This window comes from Hylobates moloch, unplaced genomic scaffold, assembly GCF_009828535.3.
Source record: "Hylobates moloch isolate HMO894 unplaced genomic scaffold, HMol_V3 SCAFFOLD_19, whole genome shotgun sequence".
Lineage (NCBI taxonomy): Eukaryota > Metazoa > Chordata > Mammalia > Primates > Hylobatidae > Hylobates > Hylobates moloch.
Genome location: NW_026652294.1, coordinates 23,049,952 through 23,072,382, shown reverse-complemented (window position 1 = coordinate 23,072,382; position 22,431 = coordinate 23,049,952). Strand labels below are relative to the sequence as shown.

The window sequence follows — 22,431 nt, the reverse complement described above, 5'->3', positions numbered from 1 at the left end:
ACTTGCCACATCCACTTCCTTTCCTCTCATTCTCTGGAAATCCAATCTTTTGTTCCCAGGACCCCCTCAAAGCAGCTTTTATCAAGACCACCAGCAGCCTCAACATTACTCAGTCCAGCAGTCGATTCTCAGTCCTCGCCTTCCTTACCTCCCAGCAGCATCTGACACGCGGATCGCTCCCTCCCTACTTCCTCTAACGCTTTCCTCGTGTGGCCTCTGGGAAACTCTTAGGTCGGCCACCATCATGCTGACTGCTCCTTCTGCAGGTTCTTGCTGCTTCCTCCTCAGTCCTTCAACCTCAATCTCCAGCCCCATCCCAGGCCTCAGTCCTCAGACTGCTTCTCTACCTGCCCGATGCCCCAGATGACTGTGTCCTGTCTCACGGCTTTTGGTGCCTTCTACATAGGCATGGCTCTCACATTTATAGGTCCAGCTTCTACTTCCTCCCTGAAGTATAGAGTCAAATATCCAGCTACCTCCTTGACATCTTTACTCCAACGTTCACCAGGTGCAGAAAAAAACTCTTAATACCCTCCCTCTCCAAGGATTTGAAAAAATGACAGTCCCATTCTTCCAGACACTCAGGCCAAAAGTCTTCTAGTCATGCTTAACGCTCCTCTCTCTCACCACATATGCTTCCTCAGCAAATACCACTGGCTCTACTTCCAAAAGAGAACCAGAATCTGACCATTTCTCAGCAGCTCCGCTGTCATCGTCTGGTTCAAGCCACTATCAGCTGCCACACAGATGAGCACAGCAGCCTCCACACCTGTGTCCCTGCTTCTGGTCCCCGACCATGCTCCACACAGCAGCCAGATGATCTCTTTAAAGTGGTAAGTCTGCACCTGTAATCCTAACTACTCAGGAGGCTGAGGCAGGAGAATCGCTTGAATCCGGGAGGCGAACGTTGTAGTGAGCCAAGATCGCACCATTGCACTCCAGCCTGGGCAACAAGAGCAAAACTTCGTCTTAAAAAATATATATATATAAATAACGGCCGGGAGCGGTGGCTCACGCCTGTAATCCCAGCACTTTGGGACGCCGAGGCGGGCAGATCACGAGGTCAGGAGATCGAGACGATCCTGGCTAACATGGTGAAGCCCCATCTCTACTAAAAATACAAAAAAATTAGCCGGGTGTGGTGGCGGGCGCCTGTAGTCCCAGCTACTGGGGAGGCTGAGGCAGGAGAATGGTGTGAACCTGGGAGGCAGAGCTTGCAATGAGCCAAGATCGCACCACTGCACTCCAGCCTGCGTGGACAGAGCAAGACTCCGTCTTAAAAAAAAAAAAATATATATATATATAATATATATAAAGTGGTAAGTCACAGCCTGTTACCCTGCTCTCCAGGTCCCTCAGGGTAGGTGCCAAAGCCCTTGTGAAGACCTCTGAGGGTCTCAGGATCAGGCCTACAACTCTGACCCCATCTCCTCACACTCCCCAGTCCCCAAATATGCTTCCAACTCACAGTCTTCGCACTTGCTGCTCCTTTAGCCTGGAATGTTCTTCCTTGGGATACACAGATGGTTCCCTCATCTCCTTCAGATAATTCAGTAAGACAGTATCCAGGCTATGTGAAATAGCAACTGTACCCCCACCTTACCCTGGGCATTCCTTAACCACATTCCCCTGCCTTTTTTCTCCACAGCCCTTGTCACCACCTACCACATTATATATTTTTAAATTGACTGCCTGTCTTCCCCAACTAGAATGCCACTCCCAGGAGAACAGGGCTAGCCTGCTTCCCCAAGGGGCAAGATGCAATAGATACTCACTTGATGCTGAATGAATGAATGTAGTATGCATCTGAGCCTTTGCATACGTTTGTCCCTCTGCCTGGAAGGCCTTGCCTCAGCTGGTCCACCCAGCAACTAACTCATCCCACAGCCTCCACCACCTCCCTGCCAAGGCTGGGTCAGGCACGCCTCAGAGGTCTACAGCTCATTATGCTTCTTACCAGTATAACAGTTACGCTGGATTAGAACTATTTCCCTGCTGCCTTCCCCATCAGACTATGAGCATCTGAGGAGCTGGGACAGGGCCAGCCCCCTGGACAGGGACAGTGGCCGGCACACAGCCTGATACAAGTTGACTCTAGTGATGGGTACATAAGAAGTAGGAGAACTCAGAACTCTCACCAGCATGGAGGGAGTGCGTGAGGGGAGCCGAGCAAATCCGGGGCTCCTGTGAGGGACAAGTCCACGCGGGATATCAAAAAGTGAGGAAAATCTCAGAACTGTCCCCAGCCAACATGTAAGGAAAGTGTGAGGCTGGGCGTGGTGGCTCACGCTTGTAATCCCAGCACTTTGGGAGGCCGAAGCGGGCGGATCACGAGGTCAGGAGATCGAGACCACGGTGAAACCCCGTCTCTACTAAAAATACAAAAAATTAGCCGGGCGTCATGGCGGGCGCCTGTAGTCCCAGCTACTCGGAGAGGCTGAGGCAGGAGAACGGCGTGAACCTGGGAGGCGGAGCTTGCAGTGAGCTGAGATTGTGCCACTGCACTCCAGCCTGGGCGACAGAGCGAGAGACCATCTCAAAAAAAAAAAAAAAAAAAAAAAAAAAAAAGGAAAGTATGTTGCTGCTGTGGTTATGTCCAAGTAGAGTACATTACAATAAAGCTGGACTCAACTTATCCTGGCACCCATTCTCTCTGTGGCCTATGCTGTCACCCTCCTCCTGCGTTTAAGTGAGGCAACTATGACCTGCATAGCAAGAAGAACTGGCATCACAGCAATAAAGCATCTCCATGGGTAACCCCTTGCTGGGAAAGGCAATCTGCCATGGCCTTGAGTATCCACACATGTTTTCTTGCTGCATAAACCAAGAACGGAAGGCCGTGGCTCTTCTTGATCTGGGCCATTTATCAGGGTAACGATTGCAGCAAGCAACCTTGGGGTATGCGTCATTTCAGCTGGGCATGCAGGGGTGGCAGCTACCCCACTGAGGAAACCGCATCCCCCACTCTGCCACATAAAGCAAAGCCACTGGCTCAACAGGACCCTCGATTCACAGGTTCCCCCAAATACTCAGGCCTAGCCCATTATAATTCAGCTAATATAAAAGCTAATAGTGTTGTACAGAAAAGAGTTAACACAGCCGGCCTGACTCCTATCCTTTGAAAGGCCTGCTTCCAAGGTTAGCCCTTGGCAGACATCTGGGAACTTGCATTTCAGGAGGGTCCCCACCACCTTAACTGCTAACAGTGGTTCACTGTGCCTCAACTGTTTGTGCAAACAATATGGTTTCTGCTGAATACACACTTTGCTCTGGGGAGTTTGCCATTTTGATATGTTAGGCAAAAAGTACCCACATGACTAGCTCCCAGTAAAAACCCAGGCACTAGGTCCCTCAAGAAGTTTCCTGGTAGAAAACATTTTAAACATGTTGTCACAACTAATTGCGGGAGGAATGAAGCACATCCTGTTTGACTCTACTGGGAGGGGACTCTGGAAGCTGAGCCTGTTTCCCCTGGACTTTGCCTGATGCACCTTTTCCCTTTGCTGATTTTGCTTTGTGTCTTTTCTCTGTAGTAAATCGTGGCCACGAATACGACCATATGCTGAGTCCTGTGAATCCTCCTATTGAACCATCAAGCCTAGGAGTGGTTTTGGGAACCTGACACAGGTGTCCATGGGCAGCAGCAGTCAGCCAGCCCCAGTAACAATGCTGGCGGATTAACTGCCATAAAGGCCAGTCAGACAATGGACTGAATTAAAAGCTATCACCCTTGCCTTGGATGACACTCCTTCCTAACAACCATGTATGTTATATTCTTACTGACTATTGACAGTGTCCTGGTCATCTGGAGATTACAAACTGGCAGATCAAAGATACCTACCCCCCTCTTTTTATTTATTTATTTATTTATTTATTTATTTATTTATTTATTTATTTATTTTTTATTTATTTATTTATTTATTTATTTATTTATTTATTTATTTATTTTGAGACAGAGTCTTGCTCTGTCGCCCAGGCTGGAGTGCAGTGGTGCGATCTCAGCTCACTGCAACCTCTGCCTCCCGGGTTCAAGTGATTCTCCTGCCTCAGCCTCCCGAGTAGCTGGGACTACAGGCGTGCGTCACCTTGCCCAGTTAATTTTTGTATTTTTAGTAGAGACAGGGTTTCACCATGTTGGCCAGGATGGTCTCAAATTCCTGACCTCAGGCAATCCGCCTGCCTCGGTCCCTAAGTGCTGGGATTACAGGTGTGAGCCACCATGCCTGGCGATACCTAGCCCTCTTTAGGTATCCAAACTATGGAAATAAATTGTGGTGACAAACTAGACAGCCTGGCTCACTCGTTTAGATGCCCATCATAAAGCTCAATCTCTGATAAGACCAAATGGAGTCAAACTGCTGATCAAGCCTACTTCATCCAGATCACTGCCACTGCCACCTAAACATATCATTGTACTTGGCGTGGTAACATACCCACTACGAAGGAGCAGCACAAAACAGAGGACTCTATATTTCTGGTTCAACTACCTGAGTCTCTGGTTGGAATGGTACGGCCTGAGATTGTTAGGATTGTGACCACTTGGCTGAGTATCCTGCTTGCTAATTTCCCTGCAGTGGCCCATGTGGGTAAAGATAAGAAATATAACAGGTCTCTATACATCTGTAAAAATGCCCTGGTCCCATTCATACCTGACATTTCTGAATGAAAGGTCTAGGTGATAGTTGGCAACAACTGGTGAAAAAGTGAAACTACAGATGCTGGCATAGGACATATGCTTTTTTTTTTTTTTTTTTTTTGAGACAGTCTCACTCTTTCGCCAGGCTGGAGTGCAGTGGTGCGATCTTGGCTCCCTGCAATCTCCGCCTCCTGGGTTCAAGCGATTCTCCTACCTCAGCCTCCTAAGTAGCCGGGATTACAGGCACGTGCCTAATTTTTGTATTTTTAGTAGAGATGGGGTTTCACCATGTTGGCCAGGATAGTCTTGATTTCCTGACCTCATGATCCGCCCACCTCGGTCTCCCAAGGACACATGGATTTTAATAGCGATAATCCTGCCACCTGGGGAGGATATACCTTAGATCCCAGAAAGTGCAGGGAACAATTAATGCTCTCTTTATCCCTTAGATCCATCACTGCCACCTGGCAAAACAATCCTAGGGTCTGCCCAAGCCCAGTGGCAGCTGCAGCTGTCAATATGGCCAACTGTTGGGTGTCTCATTTCCATCCACATGATAGGAAAACTCACATGGACATGTCAGTACTGAGCTATTCTGCTGTGTCTAATGCCATCAAAGGTAGTTCCCAACAGTGACCTTGTGCAGACACACCAGCCAGCACAATTTTGTTTCAACCTGACAGATATAAATTCATCTGCTTTTCCTGATGTCTGAGTAGCCTTGGATTATACCACGTAGGGCAACTGAGGCTGAAGCTCCACAGTGACACTGACCTCAGGCTCAACTAAACATTGTTCTGGTGACCCAAATCAAGTGTAACATGTGGGAGAGAATGGGTCATGGAATGTCTCCTTACAGGGACATGAGGGTTGCTTGGGTCCATCTATTGCCCCCTGTAATTACTGGCAATAACATCAAAGATTGGCAGGTCAATCTAAATTCTCTTATGTGGGTGGTCGTGGATAACAGACTGGTCTTAGACCATATCCTGATTATCCAAAATGAGACTTACTGGTCCTCCAGGACCTTCACAGCTGGTTGAGTCCAGGACCCTGGTCAATATTGCAGGTTAGGGGCCAGGCACAGTGATTCACACCTATAATCCCAACACTTTGGGAGGCTGAGACAGGAAGATGGCTTGAGCCCAGGAGTTTGAGACCACCCTAGGCAGCACAGCAAGAACCTGTCTCTGAAAAAATAATAAATTAATTAGCCAGGAATGGTGTCGCACAGGCCTGTCATCCCAGCTACTCAGAAGGCTGAGGTGGGAGATCTGTTTGAGCCCAGGAGTTCAAGGTTACAGTAAGCTAGGTGGGTGACAGAGCGAGACCCTGTCTCTAAAAATAATAATAATAATAATGTAGGTTGGCCTTACCCTGCTATTCAGAATATAGTTGATAGTAATCTTAATTAAATGAAGTATGAGACTAATTGACAGATTTGGTCCTAGCCTCTATCAGTCAGATCAATCAGACTGAATAGCACATTCATGCGAAAATTTGAGTTAGGCCGGGCGCAGTGGCTCATGCTTGTAATCCCAGCACTTTGGGAGGCCGAGGCGGGTAGATCACGCAGACAGGAGATCGAGACCATCCTGGCTAACACGGTGAAACACCGTCTCTACTAAAAATACAAAAAATTAGCCGGGCGTGGTGGCGGGCGCCTGTAGTCCCAGCTATTGCGGAGGCCGAGGCAGGAGAATGGCGTGAACCAAGGAGGCAGAGCTTGCAGTGAGCCGAGATCATGCCACTGCACTCCAGCCTGGGCGACAGAGCGAGACTCCATCTCAAAAAAAAAAAAAAAAGAAAGAAAAGAAAATTTGAGTTAAACCAAGCCATGGAGGGCTTGGGGCAGACTGTTGGGGCGGCAATTCATCATGGCCCTGAGCATCCCTGCATATTCTTGCAGGGCACACCAAAGATACAAAGCCCTAACCACTCTTTACCTGGGCCATGTCTTAGGATTGTGTTTGCAGAGAACAACCTTGAAGGGTGTGGTAATGTCTCCTCCCAAAGAGCACGTTTGCTGCAGTTCACCATAAAAATCATGAATTTCCTCAGCTTGGCAGTTCTCAGCTATGATGGACACCCCCTGCATGCACAGTGCCCACCTGGCCCCCTCTGTGTCATCCCCGTGGGACTTGGGGAACAAGGTGAACCAACACAACCAGGCCAACAGTCTAGCTACTGCCTTTGCTGTAATACAGTCCAATGTCTCTGACCTGTCAGTGTCCATGAAACAGCAGCAGGCTAGCTTGTTGGCCTGGAGGCAGAATTAAATCCTAGACCCCTCAGACACCCAACACCCCTCCCCACACCAAGGACCAGCATGTGGTTTGACAAGTCCAGTCCTCCAGCCACCACAGCCCTTCCTTCCTGCCCCTCCTAGCCCTGCCACCTCCAATCCCTTCCTCAATCTATCGTATCTGTCCCTGTCTTTTTTTTTTGAGACGGAGTTTCACTCATGTTGCCCAGGCTGAAGTGCAGTGGCGCGATCTCAGCTCACTGCAACCTCCATCTCCCGGTTCAAGCAATTCTCCTGCCTCAGCCTCCTGAATAGCTAGGATTACGGGCATGCACCACCATGCCTGGCTAATTTTTTGTATTTTTAGTAGAGACAGAATTTCACCATGTTGGCCAGGCTAGTCTCAAACTCCTGACCTCTGGTGATCCACCCTCCTCAGCCTCCCAAAGTGCTGGGATTACAGACGTGAGCCACCATGCCCGGCCTGTCCTCATCTTTTATCCCAAACTTTGTCTCCAGCTCTCAAAGCCCACCTCAGCCCCCTGGAACCCCTGGAATGAGAGCATGTACAGGAGTGTGGGATGGAAGCCCAGTTGGCGCTCAGAGGTTCAAAGGCAGGGAAGAGCATGGCCTGATCTCCCTGGCTGCTCTGATATCCACCTGAAGTGGGATGCCTATTTTGTGCTGGGATGGGTTTGTTCGTAGTCTCCTAACTACCCCCCATAGCTGGAGTTCACACGCTGTGAACAGACAGGGAGCCTGAGGCTAAGAGGGGAGCAATGACTTGCCCACAGGCTCCAATGAGTCAGTGATGGCTTCTGGACCCAGGCCCAGACTGCCTAGCTCCAAGTCCAAAGCCACCCAAGGTCCCTAGCCCCTGCAGGCCTCAGCGTCCTATGGCCCAGCAGAGGCAAAGCAGACACAGGCATAGGCCCTGGCAGCTCACCTCTGTGCGGTCTATTTTAAATGGGTTCTGGAAGTCGGAGTCTTTCTCACTGATCCCCAGCTCCTGGGCCATCTGCAGATGAAGAAACACTAGTCATCCTCTGCCTTCTCCTGAGTCCTGCTCACCAGAGAGTCACTCCCTCCATGCTGGGATCCAGACTCCTGACTTGGGCAGATGTGGGCCATGTGATGATCCCATGGGAACTGGGTCAGCACAGAATCCCTTGATATGGGGCCTCTGTGGCCCAACGTACCCTGAAGCTCCACAAAGAAAATGTAACCAAACACTGACGTTCAGGCCCGACTGAAGGCAGATGTGAGGATCCTAGTCAACCACCCGACAGAGGGCTCCCGGGCTACCTCCACCCAAGTCCTTACCAGGCTGAGGATGGGCGAGTGGGGCCCCTGGTTGAAGACGCCTGTCTGGTTGCAGAAACTGATGCCCCAGCGGATGAGGAGGTTCCAGTTGGAGTTGTGGTCAAAGTAATAGTGCACAATCCTCGGGAAGCGCAGCACCACATCGCCGAAGAAGGCCGTGTTCTCCACCACGTGGGAGAAAGCTGGCGAGAGGACCCGGATGAGTGGCCAGGGCAGATGCTCTCCTGGCTGCCTCGCTGGCCTCTGGCATCCTCTAGAGAACAGAGACATCCACCAAACCCAACAAGCAAGGAAGGAACAGTGCCTACTGACCACAGGCTGCCAATCACATGCACAGTGTGAACTAGGGCCTTACATCCACCAGCTCAGAGTCCTTATAACCACTTTTAGAGGGAGATGTGGCTGCTGTTCCCATTTTACAGATGGGAAACTGAGGCTCAGCAGCTAGTGAGTAGCAAATCTAGGCTGCAAACCCAGGTCTGTCAGCCCAAAGGCACATCTTGCGGCTTAGAAGACTCATTTGCTGTGGGGACCACAGAAGTGAGTGTTGTTCTGCACATGGATGCTGATGTATCACACGAGGCTTTGCTGGGCTTGACGCCCCCACCAACATGTTATCCAAATGTCCAGTGCTGGCCCTGGTGTTAACACAACTAGAGTGTCTGTGAGACCTCAGGTCTCTTAGGATGGCCAGAGAACAGGCCAGCATTTTTCTTTTTTAATATTCTTTCCATTTTATTTCATTTTAAGTGCTTAAGATCTTATTTTGAATGAACGAATGAATATATTTAATTAATTAATTAATTACTTTAGAGGTGCAGTCTCACTTTGTTGCCCAGGCTGATCTCAAATTCCTGGCCTCAAGAGATCCTCCCACCTCGGCCTTCTAAAGCTCTGGGATTATAGGGATTATAGGCCAGGGCCACTGCACTCGGCCTGAAATTATCTTAGACTTACATAACACAACATAAAATTCATTCACTTGGCTTCCTCTAATGTTACCATCCTTTGTTTTTTTTTTTGGAGACGGAGTCTCGCTTTCTTGTCCAGGCTGGAGTGCAGTGGTGGGATCTTGGCTCACTGCAGCCTCTGCCTTGCGGGTTCAAGTGATTCTCCTGCCTCAGCCTCCCAAGTAGCTGGGATTACAGGTGCATGCCACCAAACCCGGCTACTTTTCTATATTTTTGGTAGAGACGGGGTTTCACTGTATTTGGCCAGGCTGGTCTCAAACTCGAACTCAAGTAATCTGCCTGCCTCGGCTTCCCAAAGTGCTGGGATTACAGGAGTGAGCCACCTGCCTGACCTAGTGTTATCATCTTATATGACCAACATACAACTATCTAAACCAGGAAATTAACAGCAATACAATACTACCAACTAACCTAACAGACTTAATTTGAATTTTCTGTTTTCCCACTAATGTGCTTCTACTGGTCAACAGGTCAGTTTAGACTGAGCTTTGTTCGTGTGCTGTAGGAAAACACCCTGCTGCAAGACAAGCGTGGCGCCATCTTGAAGCCATAATGGCTGAGGTTTGACCCCTGCACACCAAGGTATTCTGCAGCAAGGTCTTTAAACAATGCCTGTAGCATAGATAACCCCTCAAAAAGATGATTATTTAACTTCCCCAGTGGTCACAAGTTTCACACGAAAGCCTGAGATGTCACCAGCTGCATGTTTTAACCTAAAAGCTTGCTGTATAAACAATACTTTTGGCCGGGTGTGGTAACTCACCCCTGTAATCCCAGCACTTTGGGAGTCCATGGCAGGTAGATCACTTGATATCAAGAGTTCAAGACCAGCCCGGCCAACATGGCAAAACCCCATCTCTACTAAAAATACAAAAATTAGGCCGGGCGCGGTGGCTCATGCCTGTAATCCCAGCACTTTGGGAGGCCAAGGCGGGCGGATCACGAGGTCAGGAGATCGAGACCATTCTGGCTAACATGGTGAAACCCCATCTCTACTAAAAATACAAAAAATTAGCCGAGCGTGGTGGCGGGCGCCTGTAGTCCCAGCTACTTGAGAGGCTGAGGCAGGAGAATGGCGTGGACCCGGGAAGCAGAGCTTGCAGTGAACTGAGATCGCACCACTGCACTCCAGCCCGGGCGACAGAGCGAGACTCAGTCTCAAAAAAAAAAAAAAAAAGAATACAAAAACTAGCTGGGTGTGGCGGCATGCACCTGTAGTCCCAGCTACTTGGGAGGCTGAGGCAGGAGAATCACTTGTACCCGGAAGGTGGAGGTTGCAGTGAGCCGAGATCATGCCACTGTACTCCAGCCTGGCGACAGAGTGAGACTCTGTCTCAAAAAAAAAAAAAAAAAAAGAAATGCTATTGCTAAAAAGTAGCCAGTTAATGGGGGAGGCCACTCACGAAATGCCCATCTGCCCAAGGGGACCACTTAGAAGGTGCCACAAGAGGGCAATTCCAGGGAGAAAAAAAGAGTGACAAGAACAGGAGAGAAGGAGCAGCTAGAGAAGATTGGGTGGTGTGGAGGACAGGGCGGGGCAGGGCAGACCATACCATCCTTCAGCTTCTCGTCCTGGGGGAAGGGCCCATCTGGGAGCACATCAGCAGCGGTGAGCACTGTCCGGGAGTCCTCCAGCACCTGAGGGAATCCCACCAGGGCTGAGTGGCTTCGCAGCGCCCATCACAGACTGCTCCCATCCCCATTTATTTAAACCCCACTTCAAGTCTTAATGTGCACACAGTTCCCCTGTCCCTGAACACCAACCCCGTAGGGAACTCCGATTTACCCATCAGGGCCTAGATCAAAGACTGGACCTGCCATGAGCTGCTCCCTGCCTGCACACACCTTAAAGAGCCCCTTGAGCATGACATCAAGGATCTTGTACTGCTGGTGGATGTCGTTCAGCTGTGCCAGGTTCTTCAGTGCCAACAGCTGCTCCCGCCGCTTCACCTCAAACATCTTCTTGTCTGGGCAGCATTAAGTTAAGGGGCTGGCATCAATAGCCCTGCCTGGACAATCCAGCAGTCTTGCCTCAGAAGGCTCATTCCTGACCAGCAAGTATCTGCAAGGGCCATGGATGCCCAGGGCTAGAAGCCTCCAGGAAATGAACAAACTGACAAGTGCATGGCCCTGCAACGCACTATTCATCCAGTTCCCATGGCGCTCCACACCCAGAAGCCTGAAACCAAGCCTCCAGACCTGGCTCCTGCCTTCCCTTTGCTGCGGTCTTCCTGCCATCTCCACAAGCATTCACTGTTCCAGAGCGTCCACCTCTCTGCTCACGCTGCACCCTCTCTGCCCAGGATGCCCCTCACCCTCCTCTAGGAGTTTCTATCCTTTCAAGGCCTGGCTCAAAAACCATCACACAGTGTTTCTCCCTGACCCCTCCTGTGCCCATCAGAGCACTGGTCACAGAGTAAAATGATCATTTGTTTGGATACTTTCTCCCCCTAGGCTTATGGACACCTCAAAGCCAGGAGACTTGTTGTAATTCATCTTTGTGTCCCTGAGGCCTGGTCTGGAGCAGGTGGCCCAGTTCACCAGGGCCCAGATGGGCCAGTAATCCAGAATTCCTGAGTCTCCACCCAGGATCTTGCCCGCAAGGTGCCAGGCCATGCACAGTCCTCACTGAGCCTTTGCAGTCTAGAGATGGGCCTTGTCATCTCCATTTACCATACGTGGAAGCTGAAGCTCCGGAGAGACCTGACTTGCTCAAGGTCTGGCTACAGCACCTCACCTTTTCTCCCTGTTCCCACCAGCTGGGTCTGCTTATCCCTGGAATCCCTGAGTAGAAGAACCTCATTTATAGACCCCTCAAAGACAGCTCATTAACTACAACCCCAAAGGATACAGATCTCCAGGCTTGGGTCCAGGGAGGTCCTCAAGGTGCCTTTGGCTCCCGTCCCAGACAAAAACAGGACAAAGAGGAAGGCCAGGAACTGAAGAAGGTCCATGTCCAAACCTCTTGAGCTGGAAGAATAACCCAAAGAAAGAGAGTAAGACTCAGAGATCGGTGTTACATAAAATAGAGGGCACAGGTGAACAGCAGCTTCCCCTGACGTAGTGCAGCCTCTGTATACCAAGAACCCAGCTTTGGGGAGGAGCCTTGAAGCTGCAGCTCTTATCCCAGGGCCAGCAGGCACACAATACAGAGCCATGGGATGCTAGGAGGTGGGGAGGAAGATAAGTGTGTGTAACACAGGGACGCTTAGAGCACAGGGTCAGTGGCTAGAGCTCTGGGCTGGAGCCCTGCCCTCGCCCCTGTCTCTGGGACCTCGAGCAGCTTGACTAGCCTTTCTGAGCCTCAGCCTTCTCAGCTGTAGAACAGGGATAAGGAGGTCACCTCCCTGCTGCAGGGAGGGAGGTCTGGGTGAGGTACTATGTCTGGGTAGGAGGGGCTCGTCAACAGTACTCCTTCCACATCTCCTATCCTGGTCTCCCAGGAAAGCATCTGGTCAAGGAAGCCCAGGCAGAGAAGATGTGAAACTTCTGGGGTTTTCCTCCTTCCTTGACTTTTGTCATCAGAAAGGAAGAAGGGACAAAGGGCAGGGAGGAAGGCAGGGCAGTCTCGGGGTAAGGGGGCTTGCTACTCACTCACTTTGGAACCACAGGTACTACATACAACACCTGTTCATATTCAGGCAACATGCGACAACTATTTATTTATTTTAATTTAATTTAATTTTGTGTTTTTTAAGATGGAGTTTCACTCTTGTTGCCCAGGCTGGAGTGGAATGGCTTAATCTCGGCTCACTGCAACCTTTGCCTCCCGGGTTCAAGTGATTCTCCTGCCTCAGCCTCCAAGTAGCTGGGATTACAGGCATGCGCCACCATGCCCAGCTAATTTTGTATTTTCAGTAGAGACAGGTTTCTCCATGTTGGCCAGGCTGGTCTCGAACTCCCAACCTCAGGTGATCCGCCTGCCTTGTCCTCCCAAAGTGCTGGGATTCAGATGTGAGCCACCGCGCCCAGCCCTTTTTATTTATTTTTTCCTTAGTAGAGATGAGGTCTTGCTATATTGCCCAGGCTGGTCTCCAACTCCTGAGCTCAAGAGATCCTCTCGCCCTGGCCTCCCAAATACTGGGATTACAGGTGTGAGCCACTATGCCCAGCCAACACAATTATTTATTGAGTGCTGTGAAGTTCACTTTCCTGGTGATTCCCAGGACATACATTGCTGCCTTCCACCCTTCCTCTTTCTCCCCTTGAAAGGATGCATCTTTTCACTTGGCTGGGGTGGTAATTCTCTTAACGTTTTTTGTTAGTTCCTGTAATTTTTTTTTTTTTTTTTTTTTTTTGAGACAGGGTCTTGCTCTGCTGCCCAGGCTGGAGTGCAGTGGCACAGTCATGGCTCATTGCAGCCTCCACCTCCCAGGCTCAAGCCATCCTCCCACCTCAGCCTCCTGAATAGCTGGGACTACAGGTGCATGCCACCATGCACGGCTAATTTTTGTATTTTTTGTAGAGGTGGGGTTTTGCTACATTGCCCAGGCTAGTCTTGAACTCCTGGGCTCAAGTGATCCACCCACCTTGGCCTCCCAAAGTACTGGGATACAGGTGTGAGTCACTGCACCCGACTACTGTAGCTGTTTTCTCTGGTTCTAACTCTGCTATTATGGCCTGACACTCAAATATTCTGTCTTGAGGGCCTAGAAAAACAATGTTTTCCTCTAGTATAACTTGATTCTGTACTTTGGGCTTTTCTTGATGTGTCTGACTTGTTCCATTTAACCAGGAAATTTCTCATGCTTTTAACTAAGAGCCAGGTATTCCCCAGTTGAAGGCACTAGTTTTTGTTTTGTTTTGTTTTTTTGAGACAGAGTCTTGCTCTGTTGCCCAGTCTGGAGTGCAATGGCACGATCTCGGCTCACTGTAACCTCTGCTTCCTGGGTTCAAGCGATTCTCCCTGCCTCAGCCTCCCAAGTAGCTGGGATTACAGCTGCCCACCACCACAAATGGCTAATTTTTGTATTTTTAGTAGCGACGGGGTTTTGCCATGTTGGCCAGGCTGGTCTTGAACTACTGACCTTAGGTGATCCACTGCCTCAGCCTCCCAAAGTGCTGGGATTACAGTAGTGAGCCACCGCGCCTGGCTGGTACTAGTTTTCTTGTTTACATTCCACTATAATATGATGGAAACTCATAACCTTGGACACACTCTTCCTGTGTCTGATGAAATTCACAACTTTTTCATAAAACCTGATCTATGAAAGCATTAAGATTTTTTTGTTTTTACACCCTTGTAACCTTCTGTATTACTTGTGACACATAAATAACAAATTGACAAATTTCCTTGTCCACTGCTGATTATAATGAACTTTCATAAGATTTTTAACCATGGGGTCAGGCTTGGTGGCTCATGCCTGTAATCCCAGCACTTTGGGAGGCCGAGGCAGGCGGATCACAAGATCAGGAAATCAAGACCATCCTGGCTAACATGGTGAAACCCCGTCTCTACTAAAAATACAAAAAATTAGCCGGGTGTGGAGGCACGTGCCTGTAATCCCAGCTACTTGGGAGGCTGAGGCAGGAGAATTACTTGTATCCAGGAGGCAGAGGTTGCAGTGAGCCGAGATCACACCACTGCACTCCAGCCTGGGCAACAGAGCGAGACTGCGTCTCAGAAAAAAAAAAAAAAAAAAAAATTAGTCACCTAAAAAGAAAGATTTTCAACCATGGTTGTTCCAAGTCTTTGTCATCTGTGGTTCTGATTCTTCTCTAAAAGCATTTCCACTCAGATTCATAAAAAGACTCTAACAAGTAATCTTAAATACAAGTTTCTAAAAACTTAAAAACTTTAAGATCTATGGACTAAATAAAAAATTTTCAGAACTCTAATGAAGAAACTGATGAATTCCTGAAATCGCTAATCAAAATCAAACAGAACTCAATTAAAAACTGATGAAGATAATTTTCTTTTCTTTTCTGTATTTATTTATTTTTGAGACAGGGTCTCACTCTGTCATCCAGGCTCACTGCAGCCTCAACCTCTTGGGCTTAAGCAAGCCTCCTACCTCAACATCCTGTGTAGCTGAGACTACAAGCACATGTCACCATGCCCAGCTATTATAATTGTTAATTTTTTTTTGTAGAGGTAGGATCTTGCTATTTTGCCTAGGCTGGTCTCAAACTCTTGAGCTCAAGCAATCCTCCTGCCTTGGCCTCCCAAAGTGCTGAGGTTACAGGCATGAGCCGCCCTGCCAGGGTAATGTGTTTATGACATATACTTGGAATATTATTGGTTCTTTACTTGTTTTGTTTTCTAAATTTAAGGAAACTTTTTCTCTTAAGCTATCTATAGTTTACAGCAATTCCATAAGAAATACTTTTGTAAAGAGAGGTGGAAACATTTACTTTTCCTCCCTATTTAATCTATCTAAAATTTCAAAACTATTCAAGAAAAGTATTCTTTTTTTAAAAATTTTTTTTTTAATTTTTCAGACAGCGTCTCCCTCTGGAGTGCAGTGGTATAATCATGGCTCACTGTAGCCTTGACCTCCCAGGCTCAATCAATTCTCCTTCCTCAGTCTCCCAAGGGTCTGGGAGTACAGGCATGCACCACTACACCCGGCTAATTTTTGTATTTTTTAGTACAGATGGGGTTTGGGCCTGTTTCCCAGGCTGATCTTGAACTCCTGGGTTCAAGTGATCAGGCTGCCATGGCCTCCCACAGTGATAGGATTACAGGCGTGAGCCACCGTGCTGGTCTATTCATGAGTATTCTTACGGCAACGTGGTTATTTGCAAAAGTCCAGTAAGACTTTGCTCTCTCTCTCTATTTTGAGACAGAGTCTCACTCTGTTGCCCAGGCTGGAGTGTAGTGGCACAGTCTCAGATCTTGCAACCTCCGCCTCCCAGGTTCAAGTGATCCTTGCGCCTCAGCCTCCCCAGTAGCTGGGATCACAGGCGAGCACCACCATGCGAGGCTAATTTTTGTATTTTTAGTAGAGACGGGGTTTCACCATGTTGGCCAGGCTGGTCTCGAACTCCTGGCCTCAAGCGATCTGCCCACTTTGGCCTCCCAATGTACTGAGATTACAGGCGTGAGCCACTGTGCCCAGCCTGTTCTCTCTTATAACAGAATACAACAAATATTGCTTATATTACCACAGCTTTAACTAGAATATCATACTTGAGAATGTGCATAGAAAGCCTGCCTTCAAAGATTCCCAGCCTTACAGTGAATGAGTAAAATTGTCACTTCCTGGCAGGCCCAGGAACCTTAAGACTGTTAAGTAAAATCTAAAGTCCGCCTTGGTTTTGCTTCCTACTCTTAAATGGTTTTTAAATCTGTTATTCCTATGTGATCACTGTAAAGAGAAAATTTTGTTTCTAAAAAAAGCTATAATACACCTGTTATTAGACTGTAGCCCTATGCATTGTTTTTGAGTTCTCATTATCTACTTGTATACTGGACTAGCTCCTGAATTCTAGATTCCTCCAATCCAACTTTCTTCCATGACATTATTAAAAATGGGCACTGCTCTGTTCCTGAAGCCCTGTAAGTTGAAACTAGATGAACTTTAAGGGACAAGCCTTGTGCCTAATGTATGGGTCACACAGGAAGTTCACCAAACCTCCCAATGCCATAACCAGAGACATTCAAACTGCAAACCAGGATAAGAAGTTGATGGTTTCATACTGTAGAGAGCTTTTCCGAAGACACTGGAACAAGATTCTATATCATTTTGAGACTCTTACCTGTTTTCTTGTTTGTTTGTTTCTTTGTTTGTTTGTTTGTTTTTTGAGAAGGAGTCTGGCTCTGTGGTCCAGGCTGGAGTGCAGTGGCGCAATCTCGGCTCAATGCAAGCTCCGCCTCCCAGGTTCACGCCGTTCTCCTGCCTCAGCCTCCCGAATAACTAGGACTACAGGTGCCCGCCACCACGCCCAGGTAATTTTTTTTGTATTTTTAGTAGAGACGGGGTTTCACCCTGTTAGCCAGGATAGTCTCGATCTCCTGCCCTCGTGATCCGCCCGTCTCGGCCTCCCAAAGTGCTGGGATTGCAGGTGTGAACCACTGCACCCGACGGACTCTTACCCGTTTTAATGTCTCCTTTTTTTCACTTGGCAGGATAATGGTGTAATTGAAATTTCACAATCAGTAGCTTCTGCTGGTAACTTGACAGAACCTGACTGGAGATCCTTTAGGCCACCTAGTGGATGACTTTGGCAATATCCCTAACAGAACTGTTGCTCACAAAAAACAAACAACAAAACCCCAAAAATCTGTTGCTCACTCTCTGTTTTAACTCAACCCAGTTATGGCATAGTAGGTGGTAAAAACTGAGCTATATTATCTATTCACAAATGTCGGTGCTATTGCTAATACTACATACTGTACCTGGATACATTCCTCTGGGAAGCTGAGACCCAAATACAAAAAATAAAGCAGGCCTGATGGTTACAATAGGTCTCATCTAATTCCCAATGGTCATTTGATTTATTCAATTGATTGCCTTTAAGCCTAGGTTCATGTCTCAGGATTTTTTTTTTTTTTTTGAGACAGGGTCTCACTCTGTTGCCCAGGCTGGAATGCAGTGGTGCCACCTTGGCTCACTGCAGCCTCGACTTCCCAGGCTCAAGCAATCCTCCTGCCTCAGCCTCCCCAGTAGCCTGGGACTACAGGCTCATGTCACCATGCCTGAAGAATTTTTGTACTTGTTTTTGTAGAGATGAGGTTTTGCCAAGTTGCCCAGGCTGGTCTCGAACTCCTGGGTGCAAGCAATCCACCCACCTTGACCTCCCTAAGTGCAGGGACTGCAGGTGTGAGCCACCACGCTGGGCCTCTCAGAACTATTATGCAAACTGAGATTATCACATTGCTATTACTTCCTATTTTCCTATTTATTTATTTTACATTATTTTTGGAGACAGTCTCACTCTGTAGCCCAAGCTGGAGTGTAGTGGCACCATCTTGGCTCACTGTAACCTCTGCCTCCAGGGTTCAAGTGATTCTCCTGCCTCAGCCTCCCGAGTAGCTGGGATTACAGGTGTGCACCACCACGCCTGGTTAATTTTTGTATTTTTTGTAGAGACAGGGTTTCATGAACTTGGCCAGGCTGGTCTCGAACTCCTGGGTTCAAGCAATCTGCCCTCCTTGGCCTCCCAAAGTGCCAGGATTACAGGGGTGAGCCATCGTGCCCAGCCCTATTTTCTTTTTAAACTTTATACCTGTTACTTTTTAAATTTTTGGTGAAATATCACTCCTAACAGAATAATGCTGGCCCAGAAGTTTGCAATGAGAGCAAATGCCAATGGAACAGCCAAAATTGAACTTAACAATGAACTCCAGGTAGACTTACCTTGAGAGCCACTTCTTCCAAACCTCCCTTGCTGCTCAAATGTGGCTAAAAGGTATTTGGGGTTTTTTGAGACAGGGTCTTGCTCTGTCACCCACGCTGGAGTGCAGCAGTACAATCATAGCTCACTATAACCTGAAACTCCTGGGCTTAAGTGATTCTCTACCCAACTGACTCCCGCACACTCCCCAACCAATGCCCGGATAACTTTTTTTTTTTTTGAGACGGAGTTTCGCTCTTGTTGCCCAGGCTGGAGTGCAATGGTGCGATCTCGGCTCACTGCAACCTCCGCCTCCCAGATTCAAGCGATTCTCCTGCCTCAGCCTCCCTAGTAGCTGGGATTATAGGCATGTGCCACCACGCCTGGCTAATTTTTGTATTTTATTTTATTTATTTTTTTATTTTTTTATTTTTTTTGAGACGGAGTCTCGCTCTGTCGCCCAGGCTGGAGTGCAGTGGCGCGATCTCGGCTCACTGCAAGCTCCGCCTCCCGGGTTCACACCATTCTCCTGCCTCAGCCTCTCTGAGTAGCTGGGACTACAGGCGCCCGCCACCACGCCCGGCTAATTTTTTTTGTATTTTTAGTAGAGACGGGGTTTCACCGTGGTCTCGATCTCCTGACCTCGTGATCCGCCCGCCTCAGCCTCCCAAAGTGCTGGGATTACAAGCGTGAGCCACCGCGCCCGGCCTTATTTATTTTTTATGAGACAGAGTCTTGCTCTGTTGCCCAGGCTGGAGTACAGTGGTGCGATCTCGGCTCACTGCAAGCTCTGCCTCCCAGGTTCACGCCATTCTCCTGCCTCAGCCTCCCGAGTAGCTGGGACTACAGGTACCCACCACCACACTCGGCTAATTTTTTGTATTTTTAGTTGAGACGGGGTTTCACCATGTTAGCCAGGATGGTCTCAATCTCCTCACCTCATGATCTGCCCACCTCGGCCTCCCAAAGTGCTGGGATTACAGGTGTAAGCCACTGTGCCCAGCCGTTATTTATATATATTTTTGTATTTTAGTAGAGACGGGTTTCTCCATGTTGGTCAGGCTGGTCTCGAACTCCCGACCTCAGGTGATCCACCTGCCTCGGCCTCCCAAAGTCCTGGGATTACAGGGATGAGCCACTGCGCCTGGCCCTGCCCAGATAATTTTTGTATTTTTTGTAGAGATGAGGTTTTGCCATGTTGCCCAGGCTGGTCTCAAACTTCTGGACTCAAGTGATACTCCCTCCTTGACCTCCCAAAGTACTGGGATTACAGACGTGAGCCACTGCTCCCAATCACTACAAGGGTTTTGACACTGACTCCTAGTCACCAGTCTCCAACTGGAGACTCCTACTCTCTAACGTGGCAAGAGACCAACAACCCAAGATAGGTCCGTCCCAGCACTGAGGGACCTAATTACAGGATGACTGATCAGTAACGCTTTTGGAGAAAGATCTTGACCAAAAAGGGGAAATATGAAAGTTGTTAGAATCAAAAGAGTCGTTTGTGTTAAAAACGGACAAATTTAAAGCATGATTCTCCAATGGGAAAAAACAAGAACAACTCTGACAAATAAAACCGAGGAAGGTCGTGAAAAGAGGGTTCTTGTGCACAAATGACTGATAACAAGATCAGAAAAAATGCAAAAACCACAACCCTGCACAAAGGCCACTGCAAACTTACACAGAAAAATGGTTCTGTGAGGACATCTGCTCTGCAACTGCCTGTCCAACCTCAGACTGGCACCACTCTTGCTATTCATCCTTGGCGCCAAGGATAACTATCTCAAAATAATTATGTAATCCTCATTTTTCCTTTCAAAACCTTTGTCTTCCTTTACCTCCCCAAATACGTACACAGGTTCCTATGGCACACATATTGTCACTACAATGTTGTTCCCAAGTAAACATCATTTTTTTAGAGTCTCTCATTCTGCTATTTAGGTTGACAGTACTTACCGCACTCTAGGCACTGTCCTAGAGGCGGGAATACAGCAATAAATAAGCAAAAATCTCTTCACTCATGGTACTTGTCTCTAGTAGGGATAAGAGACGATCAATAAACTTGTAAAATAAGCACAGAGGGATGAGAGGGTGTCGGTCAGGTACAAGATTACATAAAGTGGTCCGGAGAGGTCTCACACTCAGATTACAACTCCCCAATGTTACCAATGTGAAATCAAGGCACAGAAAAATGAGATGACTGCCCAGTCACACAGCTATTCCTAGGCTGAACCAAGAGTCTGTTTGGCTCTCAGTCCAGTGCTATGTCTTCTGACTCTTTATAAATGAGCACAGAGATCAGAGCTGGCTACTGAACTACCAGGACACCTGCCCCAGGGGAGAGATGCTCAGTTACAGACAGTGAGGGGCTGCAGAGATCATCCGGAGAACCCCCTACCCCCAAGCAGACGAGATAAGTGAAACCTAGAGAAGGAATAGTCCAAGTTCACCCAGGACCCCCCACATTCCACCTCCTGCTCCAAACTGGAGGGAACCAGAACCAGGCTAGGGCAAAACTTTAGGGGCCAAGGAGAATACCAGACAGCTGGCAATGACTGAAGCAGGGAAGTGGGAAAGAAAAGCCAGAACAGCAGACTGCGGGACAAGTCCTGCTTTCTCTACTGTTAAACTCACTTTTTCAGCCTCTCAATCCCGATCCTGCCGTGTGCGTCACCCGGAGCTCCTCCTGGCTCAGCATGAGGCTCTGAACTCCTGCAGAGGTACCAGGTAGTGGCGGGCCTTGAGCCGGCTACCGGGGTCGGGGGCCCAGGTGGTTGACCCCGACCTTCGGGGCTCCGGGAGGAGGGAGCGAGCCTTCTCAAAGAACAGAGGCGTCCAGGTCCACGAAACTCCCTCCCCACCACCTGCAGCCGGTTCGGGGCCCTCGGTTCTCTCATTATCCTCCCCGGGAACGTGCAGCCCGCCGCCCCTACGGCCACCTACCTGGCCAGTCGGTGCAGGAAGGGCAGGTGGCCGAGTCCGGTGCGAGCAGCTAGGCTCGAAGGTCCAACAGGCTAACAGCAAAGCAATTGAAGGCGGGAGCACCCGGCTAGCAGCCGAGCGCAGACCGCCGAGCTCCGTCCCGCCCACCGCGCTGCTCCCGGCCAATGAGCGCGAGCCGCGACCGCCGGGCTCCTCTAGCCTCACTTCCGGCCGCGCTCCACCGCCCCTGCCCGCCCCTCCAGGCTCTGGCGTGCCTCCAGCGCGCTGTGGGCACCATCCTTGTCCTGCCCCTCCTGCGGGCCCCGGGTACGTGGCCCTGGATTTAGGTTGTGCTGGAGGAAGTTAAATCTGTGGGTGGGGTCTGTGCCAGTTTAAGGCGTGAATCAGCCAACTGGGGTCCCAGCTCCTGTCGGCCGGGCGACCTTCTGCGCGCCCTCCCCGAAACTGTGTCGTCATCTGTGGCAGAGTTTTTAAACTTTAGATCGCAACGTGAGCTTAGTGGGCGGTGACTAGCACTTTTTTTCTTAAGGACCTCAGAGACTCAGTGCAGGATTCGGGCATCCCCTCCTTGCCCCTCCGGTCCACCAACTAATAAACTAAGTACGTCGGGGGCTTCCCCATCCGAGTACTTCGTTAGGCCGAGTGCAGCCCCACTTTTGCGCAGGATCAGGACAGCCAGACCCGAGAAGGCAGCGTGGCGTGGCCATCTCCAGGACCGGGGCCCCTGCCGGGCGGGAAGGGAGCTGGAGGCCCGGTCTGGGCTGAGCTCCCCAGAACAGGCGCAGGCACTGTGGAGCGCAGACCTCATGCCGGGGACCGAGCTGGACATGCATTCCCAGGATCTACCCACGAGGGTGCATAAACACCAGTTCTGATGACGGCTGAAGGGAGGGGACAGAGGGGCCCTACTGTAGCCAGGCAAGGGCTGAGGCACCCAGCTGACTCCTTGAATGCTGCTACAAGAACAAATCCTGTCGCGTCCCTCCCTCCTTGAGGAGGCCATCAATCTTCTTGCTGAAACAATTCCTTATCCA

At 49.2% G+C, this 22,431-nt stretch overlaps 1 protein-coding gene across 2 annotated transcripts in view; it reads right to left on the bottom strand.

Annotated features, from left to right (window-relative positions):
- CCDC134 (coiled-coil domain containing 134) overlaps positions 1-21,488 on the bottom strand; it is a 32,200-nt gene extending 10,712 nt beyond the window's left edge. Inside the window, exons 1-8 of one of the 2 annotated variants that reach the window (XM_058431530.1) lie at positions 21,398-21,488; positions 21,089-21,166; positions 12,027-12,145; positions 11,021-11,142; positions 10,729-10,813; positions 8,205-8,386; positions 7,828-7,899; positions 819-943 (exon numbers count right to left, since the gene is read on the bottom strand). In XM_058431530.1, coding sequence (XP_058287513.1) covers positions 854-943; positions 7,828-7,899; positions 8,205-8,386; positions 10,729-10,813; positions 11,021-11,142; positions 12,027-12,129 — 654 coding nt within the window. In that variant the 5' untranslated portion in view covers positions 12,130-12,145; positions 21,089-21,166; positions 21,398-21,488 and the 3' untranslated portion in view covers positions 819-853. Of the gene's footprint in view, positions 1-818; positions 944-7,827; positions 7,900-8,204; positions 8,387-10,728; positions 10,814-11,020; positions 11,143-12,026; positions 12,146-21,088; positions 21,167-21,397 lie in introns of those variants that run through there. The other variant, XM_032138287.2, reaches the window with a different exon arrangement.
- Positions 21,489-22,431: the final 943 nt, after the last annotated feature.